Source organism: Leucoraja erinacea, chromosome 3, assembly GCF_028641065.1.
Source record: "Leucoraja erinacea ecotype New England chromosome 3, Leri_hhj_1, whole genome shotgun sequence".
In the NCBI taxonomy this organism is placed as follows: Eukaryota; Metazoa; Chordata; class Chondrichthyes; order Rajiformes; family Rajidae; genus Leucoraja; species Leucoraja erinaceus.
In genome coordinates this window covers 38,882,737-38,895,159 of record NC_073379.1, presented here as the reverse complement: position 1 = coordinate 38,895,159, position 12,423 = coordinate 38,882,737, and the positions used below count along the sequence as shown (strand labels likewise).

Here is a 12,423-nt window from a genome sequence, read left to right as displayed (position 1 = left end):
TTGACAAAAAGAAATCCTTCTTTGACACTGCTGAAAACATGCCAGCTATTTTTTGCTTTTACCTGCATCTGAAGATAAAAGATTTGTCACTGCATCATAGTTGTATGTGTCCATAGCTATCTGAAACTCCTTGAAGAATTGTGATTGATCTGATCTTTGCAAACAATCGAGTAACTTCTCTGCTCCTGCTGTATCGCCCTTGGATTCAGAGACCTGCACAAATATTTGACAAGTCAGTGCACTTACTCATTTACAAGAGGTGTTAAATAGGGTTGTAGGACTGGAGGTTACAGAGGCAGTTTAGTCAGGTCTGCACTGAGGCTACATTACAATGTGTAGAAGGTTGTGCTGGTGAGACCCTCTTATGTAACTCAACAATCACCTGCTTGTTGACACCCAGTTTGGGTCGTGCCCAGAACTATCAGCTCCAGATCCCATCATAATCTTGATCCAAAGATGTTCCAAAGACTGAATTTCTGAGGTGAAGCGGGAGTGAGTGTGAGATGAGACCAGCGTTTGACTGAGTGTGGCATCAATGAGCTCTTGTAAAACTGAATTTGTATCAAAAGGAAAACACTTTAATGGTTGGATTGGAAGAACGTGGTTGTAGTAGTTTGTGGTTAATCGCCCGAGCCCCAAGACATCACTGCATGAGTTCTAGGGATTTTGCTGGGCCAACCATCTTCATTCCGTTCATGGTAAAGTCAAAATTGGGATTGCTCTTCATAGACGAAGCAGCCCATGCCTGCCTGCAGCAAGACTCGGGCAATATTTAGGCATGGGCCATTGAGTGATAAGTAACATTCACACGACTTGACTTGAGTCATAGAGTCAGACAGCACGGAAACAGTGGCCCTTCGGCCCAACTCCCACCCCATGGCAACCAAGATGCCCTATTTAAGCTAGTCCCAATTTCGAATTTGATCCCTCTCCTTCTAAATCTTACCTATGCATGTACCTGTAGAAGTCTTTTAAATGTTGATATTGTACCTGCCTCAACTACCTCCTCTGACAGATCGTTCCATATACCCACCACCAGTGACAGACAATGATCTTTTCTAACATTAGAACGCCTCTGGAACTACCCTTGGCATTGAATATCATTACCATCATTGAGTCCCCCACTCATCACTACCAGGGCCACCCATGATCAGATGCTCAACAAGACCAGCCATGTAAACACTGCAGTAATGGGAACAGGTTAGAGACTAGGTATCCTGTGGTGAATGACTCACCACCTAACACCCCAACTTTTAAAGGAACAATTCAGCACAGTGGCACAGCGGTAGAGTCAAGTCAAGTCAAGTCAAGTCAAGTTTATTTGTCACATACACATACGAGATGTGCAGTGAAATGAAAGTGGCAATGCTCGCGGAACGCACTACTCTCTGCAGAGCCTTCTTGTCCTTGGCAGAGCAATTCCCGAACCAGATGGTAATGTTCCCGGACAAGATGCTTTCCACCGCCGCTGCGTAGAAGCACTGGAGGATCCTCGGAGACACTCTGAATTTCCTCAATTGCCTGAGGTGGTAAAGGCGCTGCCTTGCCTTACTCACCAGTGCTGAGGCGTGTGATGACCATGTCATATCCTCCGAGATGTGGACTCCCAGATATTTAAAACAGTTCACCCTATCCACAGGATCCCCATTTATACTCAATGGAGTGTACGTCCTCGGATGATGTGCCCTCCTGAAGTCCATGATCAGCTCCTTCGTTTTTTTGATGTTCAAGAGGAGGCTGTTCTCCTGGCACCAGAGTGCTAGATCAGCCACCTCCTCCCGGTAGGCCCTCTCATCATTGTCTGAGATCAGGCCCACCACCACAGTGTCATCAGCAAACTTAATTATTGAATTGGAGCTGAACCTAGCCACACAGTCATGTGTGTACAGGGAGTACAATAGGGGGCTGAGGACGCAACCCTGGGGCGATCCTGTGCTCAGGGTGAGGGACTTCGATGTATTCCCTCCCATCTTGACTACCTGGGGCCTGGCGGTGAGAAAGTCCAGGACCCAGGCACACAGGGAGGTGTTGAGCCCCAATTCCAGTAGCTTCCCGGCCAGTCTGGTGGGGACTATCGTGTTGAAGGCTGAACTGTAGTCTATGAACAGCATCCTCACGTAGTCCCCCTTCTGGCTGTGCAGATGGGAGAGAGCGGTGTGCAAGACCTGGGAGACCGCATCGTCCGTGGACCTGTTCGGACGGTATGCGAACTGCAACGGGTCCATGTTCCGAGGGAGGAAGGCGCAGATGTGATTCTTCACCAGCCTCTCAAAGCATTTCATGACTACCGAGGTAAGGGCCACCGGACGGTAGTCATTCAGGCAGGCTGGGGAGGCATTTTTTGGTACCGGTACAATGATGGATTTTTTGAAGCGTTGCTGCCTTACAGCGCCAGAGACCCGGCTTTGATCCTGACTATGGGTGCTATCTGTATGGAGTTTGTACATTCTCTCTGCGATCACGTGGGTTTTTTCCGGGAGCTCAGATTTTCTCACACATTCCAAAGACATACAGGTTTGTCAATTAATTGGGCTCGGTTAAAAACAAATTGTAAATTGTCCCTAGTGTGCAGGATACTGCTAGTGTACGGGAATCGCTGGTCAGTATGGACTTGGTGGGCCAAAGGGCCCGTTTCCTCACTGTATCTCTAAGCTAAACTAAGTCAAACAAATGATGGTATACTCCCCACTTGCTTGGAGTCCAGTTCCACCAACTACCAAAGATAGACAGAAAGTGCTGGAGTAACTCACTATGGATTCTTGGTTCTTGGTTTCTTGGTCCTCCAAAATATTCCAAATGGAATTTAAACTGGAGGTGGTGAAGGGAGGGCTTACGCCAGAAAGGGTTATGGAAAGAGCTACTTTAAATGTAGTTGCATCTGGTTGGGCAACTATAGTTGGGTGGAGATTATTCCATGCTTTAATTGTGCGGGGGAAGAATGAATTGTTGTACACATTTGTATACAATTGTCTTTGTACAACTGATGGATCAATTGTAATCATGTATTGTCTTTCCGCTGGCTGGTTGGTATGCAAAAAAAGATTTTCACTCTACCCAACAGAAAATTAATAATAATAATAATAATAATAATAAATACTTTATTGATCCGCTCAGGGAAATTCAGATGTCCAGAAGCCCCCAACCAACAAACCCACAGATTCAAAACGAACGTAGACAAAAAATACATAGAATACACTGTGGACACAACCTGAGAGCAATAAATACTTAAAAAAGACCAATAATTAACAATTAAAAATTGCAAGAATGCATCCCCCTACAGCTTAGTGGTCCGAATTATAAAATCTAATGGCTGCAGGGGTGAAGGATCTCCTGAACCGCTCCGTTCTACAGGGCAGGGAGAGGAGCCGGTTGTTGTTCCGAGTGCTCTTTTGACTCTCCAGAATTACATGGAGGGGATGCCCGGGGTTTTCCTTGTGCCTCATACGCCTCTCAAGCACATCCATCCCAGAGTCTACTCTCCCCTCCAGCACTGAGCTGGAGGTTAGGGTTAGCTCGTTTAGCCAGTTTGACCAGCTTCTTGTTGTTTTTTGCACTAATGCTGTTGCCCCAGCAGACAACAGCGTAGAAAATAACACTTGCAACCCCAGTGTTGTAAAACATGTGCAGCATATCATTACACACATTGAAGGATTTGAGCCATCTGAGGAAAAAGAGTCTGCTCTGGCCTTTTTTGTAGTCATAGTTGACAGACCAGTCCAGTTTGTTATCAAGGTGCACTCCAAGGTATGTCTGCACCTTGATAACAAACTGGACTGGTCTGTCAACGTTGACCGGCTGAAGGGGGAGCTTGGACCTGCCAAAGTTAACCACCATCTCTTTAAATTAAAGTAAACTAAACAAAACTAAACATGCACACACAATACTTCTTTATCATCACTGGGTTAAAATCCTGGAAATGCCTCCCAAATAACCTGGTGGAGCACCTCCACCTGAAATATTGCATAGATTCCAGGCTGCCGTTTCTCAAGGGCAATTGGGGATGGATGATAAATGCTGACATTGCCAGCAATACCCAGATCCAAAAAAATAAAACATTTAAAAATAAATAAGTAAAACATTTAAGCTGGGTCACATAGAGGCCATACACGGGGGAATTAAAGCCTTGGACACAGAGGCAGGTTTTAAGTTTTCTGTAAAGGGAGAAGAAATAAGGAGAAAGTTGGAGTGATTTCGGGAAGGTATTCCAGACTTTGAGGCTCAGGCAGCAGAAGCAGATTCTCGTGCCAATAGAGTTGGGGGTGATGCAAAAATGGGGAAGTACAGAGTTCTGAGGCTTGTTAACAGAAGAATTTGACCAAAGTGAAAAAAACTGACAGTATCTTTAAATGTTCTCTTGATTTTCCAACCTAATGGATGCTAAAGACTGAGCACTAATTCCTGGAGAAGCCTCAACAACAACCCATCACCTTCCCCACTATCTTTAAGCATTTAGGAATACCTTGCGAATCTCTTCATTTTCTCTGGGTAGCAGGCATTTCATGGAATTAAGTACTTCATTCGGTTTTATGTTAGAAACAATCGTTGGAGAAATGCGATTCAAAAGGTCTTTATATTCCCGCAGCTTTTCAATTTCAGAAAAATCAAAAGTCTCCATGGCATTGAGCAGACCAGTGTAACCTGAAAACACAACAGATACAGAATGTGAAATCACTCATATTACCCACTGAATAGTTGTTTCACTCAAATTCCAACAAAATCTCTCAGGTTCCATGACATTAGTAGCCAGGTTCAAAAGGCGATATATATGTTTTGTTATTTTTACCATTCAGTAAATGAGAGAAAAGTTAGCGGCCTTTGGCCTTCTTAGGGATCATTGGAACATAGGCAAGGGTGTAGGATCCAGTCAATCAATTTATCTCAGTCTTAAGTTGACTGCTTGCCTTGATTTGGCACTGTGGGACATAACTGTGGGACATTCTACAAAGCATCTGGAGTAAGCCATTCAGCTTCTCTAGCCTGCTACCTCATCCAACATGACCATGGAATCCACAATCCTGGTACTAACTTCCCCACTGCATTCTTTGATTCCAATGTCTAGAATGTGATCACATTATAGGAAAATTAATGTATTCCAGACTGGAACACAACAATGATAGTTTCTGAGTCAAATTTCACTATTCTGTTAATTTCAAGGCAATGGAATTTTTCAGCCTCATCTATGAATACGAATGAGCAATGAAATTCTTGATTCCAGAGAGACTCCATAAATGGTCAACGCCTCATCCCCCCCCCTCCAAAGGAAGCCCCGTTTAACATTACTCTTCCAGAAAAGAATTCCCCTTTACTTATTGCGAATTATCTAAATTCTTAATCATTTTTCCCAAATATGATCATACCTTTCCCAATCCCACCATTCTCCCCTCAATTAAACAATGGCTCAAGTAATGCATTTTATCCTTGTTCCTGCTGAGTAGGCTTTATCCACTAAAAGCTGCAGCATTGGTCAATACTCGTTCAGAGTGCCCATCTTTGAGTAAACCATTTGCCTTTAATAGTGAGGCATTACAAAAGTCATACAAAGATTTGCATTTGTACAGCAGCCTCCAAGTCCTCCGCACATCCCATGTCATTTCCCAACTAACTAAGTGCCTTCAAAGTATAATGCCGAGAAAAGGGTGAGCCAATTTGGGAACAGCAAACTCCCATAAATAACAGTGTGATAATTACCACATAACTGTGTTTTGATAATAGAAGGCAGACAAAAAGCTGGAAAAACTCAGCGGGTGAGGCAGCATCTATGGAGCGAAGGGTGACGTTTCGGGCCGAAACCCTTCATCAGTATTTTGATAATGTTTTGATAATGTTGGTTTGGGGATAGATTTGGCCAGGGCGTTGAAGCAAGCTTTCTGGCCCTTTGAAAGAGATATTTTAAATCTTTTACATCTAACAATATGAAGTATATGATTGTAATGTTTATGCAACAATAGATCACTCACCCACAGCTCTAAGTTGATCTAAAAATGCTCGATACCATCCTGCTTCTTCCAATTTAATCAAGGATTCAAAAAAGCGTTCTGCAGAAGTTGTGCAAGACTTTTCTTCCAGGGATAAAATCTCTTCAACCTTAACTGCAGAGAGAAAACAATGTTAGTTTTTTATTAAAATGGAGAAGCGCTGGGAGAATCCAACAATGGAACACAGGTCGAGAGAGAGAAACAAGGTGATATCCAGGGATTGCCAACTTAGGTGAGAATTATTTCTGTTGGTTTCACCACACCTCCAATTTCCAAGTTCCATCTGAGAATGCAGGAAATATTCAGTTGGGAAATAAAGTTAATAGCACATGTCGATGACCTGACATCAAACTGGAAGACACAAGCGATTAAAAATGAAGCCCTGGCCATTCTGATATCTCAAATGAAAATCAACTCCTCCCATCATTTGGTGTTCTCCCGGCTATGGTGCCCGAGGCTAAATCTTGTGGCTGAAATAGTGCAGCTGTAGAATTACTGTCTTACAGCTCCACAGACCCAGGTTCGATCCTGACTAGGGGTGGTCTGTATGAAGTTTGTATGTTCTCTCTGTGAGCGCATGGGTTTTTTCCAAGTGCTCCGGTTGCCTCCCACGCGCCAAAGACGTATGTCTTGGTCTCCTCAAGATTTGGTCTCCTAATCTGAGGAAAGACATTCTTGCCATAGAGGGAGTACAGAGAAGGTTCACCAGACTGATTCCAGGGATGTCAGGACTTTCATATGAAGAAAGTGGATAGACTCGGTTTGTACTCGCTAGAATTTAGAAGATTGAGGGGTGATCTTATAGAAACTTACAAAATTCTTAAGAGGTTGGACAGGCTATATGCAGGAAGATTGTTCCCGATGTTTGGGAAGTCCAGAACAAGGGGTCACAGTTTAAGGATAAGGGGCAAATCTTTTAGGACCGAGATGAGGGACATTTTTTTCACACAGAGAGTGGTGAATCTCTGGAACTCTCTGCCGCAGAAGGTAGTTAAGGCCAGTTCATTGGCTATATTCAAGAGGGAGTTAGATGTGGCCCTTGTGGCTAAAGGGATCAGGGGGTATGGAGAGAAGGCAGGAACAGGATACTGAGTTGGTTGATCAGCCATGATCATATTGAATGGCGGTGCAGGCTCGAAGGGCCGAATGGCCTACTCCTGCACCTATTTTCTATGTTTTCTATGTTAATTGGCTTCGGTAGCTGAGTGGTTGGATCTGGGAGACTTTGATGGGAATATGGGAGAATAAATCAGTTCGGGTAGGATTACCACCTGAGGGTCGGCTTGGATTTGGTGGGTTGAAGAACCTCTTTCTGGGCTGTAACTCAGTATGACTCTTTGACTTCTGACTGAGTTCTTTCAACCCTTCCACCACATCACTTCCTCTTGCCCTCCCACCAAGCTCAAAAGGCAGTTATTTATTCTTGAGTGATGGCCAAAATGTGTTGCAGTGTTTCCCTCTGATTTAATCATCTCCACAAACATAGCATCAGAAGTCTGGAGATGCTTTATCCGATCTATTCGAAAAAAGAGAAAGTCCTGGAAATAATCAGCAGATCGAGCAGCTTCTGTGCAAGATGGTCATTTGACTGATTAGTATTGATATTGTATTAATATCACCATGTGTGTCAAGATTCCATCTACACCACGCTGTCTTGGAAGAGTAGCCTACATAATCAAAGACATGTCCCACCCCGGTCATTCCTTCTTCTCCCAGCTCCCGTCTGGCAGAAGGTACAGAAGCTTGAAGGCACACACCACCAGATTCATCCCCTCTGCGATCAGGCTACTGAACAGTCCGTTCAAAGCCTAAGCTACTATCTGATTTACCTCTACCCCATTGACGACATTGGAGTTTGTCTATGGAACTGGTGCTACAATGCTGAAAACTATATTCTGTATCTTCCCCTTTGCTTTATCTATTGTATTTGAGTTTGACCTAATTGTATTTCTATATGGTATACCTGATCTCTTGGATAGCATGTAAAGAGTTTTCTCCTCAATCATGTGACAATTATAAAACTGAACATACAGTAAAAAACTTTTTTACGTGCTATCCAGGGGAATTTGATCATACAGGAGAGTACAATCAAGCCATACACAAGTACAATAGGTAGTGTGAAGAGAGAAAGGAAAGAGTGCAGAATATAGTGCTGCAGCTACACAGAAAGCGCAGAGACAAAGAAGGTGCAAGAGCGACAATGAGACCACGGCGAGCTCAGGACCATAACCTTAGCTTAGGAAAGGTTCTTGCAAAAGTCAGATAACTGCAGGCAGGGCCGGCCTTAAGCCGAATGGACCGATTGCTCCCAATTGGGCCCCGCGCCTATGGGGGCCCCTCGCTAATTTTCAGTATTTCGTACGGAAATATGAATTTGCGCTGTTAAATACAGATTTTTTTTAAAAGCATTTGCCTTGATAAATACGGATTTTAAAAAAAAAAACATGGATAAAAACCACTGCAACGGCCATCAGACAAAAACGATTTGTTAACTACCACTGTTAGCACTTGTTAACAGCCAGTAGTTAACACGTAGTTGTTAGCCAAGTAAGATAGATCAAGAACGATGTTGCTGTACTGTTGCTGAACGATGTTGCTAACAACTGATGGGAAGCGGCTATAAAAGGACAGCACCACTGGGGGGGGGGGAAGAGTTCCTTTCACAGCGAGTGGGGAGTCTGGCCAGGGGAGGGCAGGATCATTGAGAAGGAGGGGGTCGGGTATCACGCCAGCATCCAGCTCACGAGCAGCGGTGACTGAGTTACTGGCATGATCCCCGACCCCCTCCTTCTCAACGCTGCTGCCCTCCCCGCAACTTTACCCCTGGCCAGACTTCCCACGCGCTGTGAAAGGAACTCTCCCTCCAATTGGTCCTTTGAACTAGTATAGTCATTCAATAAGATCACAACTGATTCAACTTGTCCCGGTGTGCTCCCGTTTTTCCCACCATCTCTCCACCTGCCATCACCCTCCAACTCCCCCCCCCCCAACCCATTCAGTAATTCAGAAAGAAGGAGATTTGGAAACCTTTGGCAAATTGAATTGTTACTTTCTTTATTTTTATTTTTTACTTTTACGGAGAGAATAATCTGCGCATGCGCTGTTTAAGATTTTTAAAAGCCGACAGACTGCCTGCCCTGAGTAATTACTCACGGCACATGCCTGAATATGATTAATTTATAATTATATATTTATTTCTATGAAAATTGGGCCCAACACCTCCTAAGGCCGACCCTGACTGCAGGGAATGAAGCTCTTCTTGAATCTGGTATCTCTGGTGCTACTTCCTTTCCAATTTTATCATCTTTTGCCTGACGCATAAGGTGGATAAGGGAGAATGACTGGGGTGTAAGTGGTCCTTGATTATGTTGGCTGCTTTCCTGACGCAGCATGAAATGTAGTGCGAGCCCAAAGGGAGGATTGGCGATTGGAAGTGAGAGGAGGAGCCAAGAAGGTGATGTTTAAAAGGAGGCATGACCAGAATATTTAATTAGTACCTTGTACCTAAGCAAAGGTTTTCTACTCTTTGACACTTTCGTAATCGTCATGCGAGCTAAGCTAGGTTCTAGTTAGTGAGTGGCATTTCCTCTTTATGTCCAGCAAGCACCTGGTGGCGATTTCACCTGGGACTTTCCGAGCGACACTGCCCTGGGTCAGGATTTCACACATTGTACTTAGGTATGTTACAATACTTATCTTCAGCAGCAGTTCTGCCACTGGCCGTGTGCGCGACTTGAATTGAATTGAATTGAATCCTTTATTTGCAACGAAATGTTGTTGCCTGCAGCCATACATGTAATAATAACAATACACAATAAACACAAATTAACATCCACCACAGTGAGTTCACCAAGCACCTCCTCACTGTGATGGAGGCAAAAGTCTTAGAGTTACTGTCTCTTCCCTCCTCTTCTCCCTCTGCGCTGAGGCGATACCCCACCGGGCGATGGTAAGTCAGTCCCGCGGTTCAAGCTCCACGGCCCGGGGGTGGTCGAAGCTGCCGCCCTCCAGTCCAGCAGATGCAGCTGTTGCCACGGGAGCTCCGGAAAACAGGCACCAGCCTGTGACCTGCGAGCTCCCGACGATGTCATCCACTGGCCCGCGGCCGAGCCCCGGATTCAGGTCGCCGCCGCCAGAACGCCGCCTCAGCCGCCGGAGCACCGTCTCCGCTTTGCCACCTTTGAGGTGGGGGGGGGGGGGGGGGATTAAAATGCCGTTTTCTCCTGCCTGTCGGAGTCAATCTTTCTCGGGCTGTTAAGCTGCTGAAAAATAATCTATGTGACTTGCATTCTCGGAAGATTTTTTTTTTTAAATCGCGGGGCAATTTAATCCCTGGAGTAAAATAAAAAAACTACTTCTAACGCCATCAATGCCGACAACGGGATGGATCTTACGTAGGGGGCAAAACATAAGGTAAGTCATTTATTTTACATATAAACTTGCTTCTTAGGATTACTTTAATACAAATCTAATAGGCGAAAATGTGATTATGTAAATATATGAACCGGCAGTGTTTTTCCAGCCGATATGGGGTTCAAATTCACCACAACGTTCCAAACCATCATGTTCCACAAAATCTCACTCGCAAGATATAAATGCCCATTAATTTACGGGAATTATACACTAAATTCCTTCCATTTGGCCTATAAATTCATATCAGTGAGATTTAAAAATCATGTTATAATGTGTGAATGTTATTGGGTCAGGCTATTTAAAAATCTTAATCTTTTCTTAAGAAATGGATAGATGTTTAGATCTAGTAATTGAATTTTGTAATTAGCTACAATTGGGTAACTAACTAACTATATGCTTTAATTTCAGGTCATCCAAGTAAGATTGTTTCATATTTGTTTCAGAATGCTTCAATCTATAATAACTGAAAATGTCATTCAGTTCTCTTAATTTTTAAGAAAGTTATGGGCTTTTGACTGTCCTCGATCACAGCTTTTGAGTTAAGTCAATGGAAAAGCAATAGGGAACAAGATGCTAATTTCAGAGTATGAAAATGGCCAAACCTTTTTATTATAGAAGATATGAAAGTGAATTAGGTGTCAAATTAAACTTTTTATGCTTTATCTGATGGGATAAATTGCAGACTTGATTTTTTAAATCTCAACATTTTGTAACATTGCTACTGTACTTCATTTGTGTACTGTACCGGATCAGGATTGCACACACGCCCCTTTCAGGACCAAAACTGTAGGAAATATGGTAAAACGAAAACGGTTTTGCATCTCATCATGATTCCCCCCTGCAAGCTGGACTCAGCTTGAAATTGCTCCAAGCAAGTTTAAAACACCACCATTATCTATTTATACATAATAACACGTAATGATAAGTAAGAACTCACGTACCCTGCGGTAGAAAATCTACGAGAAACGCGTGGATGTAACTCGGCCGCAGAATGCCGATGATATAGCTTTCCCATTGCTTCAAATTTTCTCTGTCAACTGCGGTCATTTTAAATCTCTTTGATTAATATAAATCGAATATTGATTTGAGCCGACGTTGCAACCTCTCCGCCTACAGCTCGCTGGAGTTTCTCCGCAGCTGAGCTGTTTTATACACGCAGAGTCCCCGCCTCCAACTGCGCAACTTCCAGTAAACGAGAACCAAGCCGCTGCAGCTTTGAGAATCGGAGGTTGGAGATTTAATATACACCGACATTCACATCTGTTAATAAGAAGAGCAAATGTTTAAAAAAAGAACGTGTTTGAAAAAAGATATTTATTTTCATTTGTTATCCATGCATTTCCAATCAGTATCAGTTTCGATTCCTTTCTCACTTTCGTTTTCTCCCTGGGCCACAGCCCTTCCTTGTTCTCAAAGAGGGCGATGTTTGCCTGATTGCTGAAGTAGGCAAGGACCGGCAGCGTGAAGCATCAATCTGTCACCCCCAAGCAGATGTTCTTCTCGTAGTGGGCAAGCCGTGGTCAACAAATACCCGATAGCGACCCCAAAGCATTTCCCATCATATTAGGGGACCTAGGATCTAGTGGGAGGGAGGAACTGAAGGGAATCCACATTAGTCTGGAAATTGTTGGGACTGAAGGCAAATAAATCCCCAGAGCCTGGTGGTCTGCATCCCAGAATACTCGAGGTGGCCCTAGAAATTGTGGCTGCATTGGTGATCATTTTCCAATGTTCTGTAGACTGGGTCAGTTCCTGTGGACTGGATGGTAGCTAATGTAACCCCATTTTTTAAGAAAGGAGGGAGAGAGAAAGCAGGTAATTATAGACCAGTTAGCCGTACATCAGTGAGTCGACGATTAACGATGTAATAGCAGCGCATTTGGTCAAAGTCAGCATGGATTTATGAAGGGGAAATCATGCTTGACTAACCTGGAATTATTTGAGGATGTAACGTAGAATGGATAAGGAAGAGCTATGGGATGTGGTGTATCTGGACTTTCATAAAAGCCTTTATCAAGGTCCCATACAAGAGATT

General features: G+C 43.7%; 1 protein-coding gene across 1 annotated transcript in view; it reads right to left on the bottom strand.

The window, feature by feature from the left end:
• The window catches only part of rigi (RNA sensor RIG-I), a 40,396-nt gene extending 28,734 nt beyond the window's left edge, over positions 1 to 11,662 (bottom strand). Inside the window, exons 1-4 of the mRNA XM_055632462.1 lie at positions 11,330 to 11,662; positions 5,958 to 6,089; positions 4,460 to 4,638; positions 63 to 213 (exon numbers count right to left, since the gene is read on the bottom strand). Coding sequence (XP_055488437.1) covers positions 63 to 213; positions 4,460 to 4,638; positions 5,958 to 6,089; positions 11,330 to 11,435 — 568 coding nt within the window. The 5' untranslated portion in view covers positions 11,436 to 11,662. The remainder of the gene's footprint in view (positions 1 to 62; positions 214 to 4,459; positions 4,639 to 5,957; positions 6,090 to 11,329) is intronic.
• Between the last annotated feature and the right edge of the window lie 761 nt (positions 11,663 to 12,423).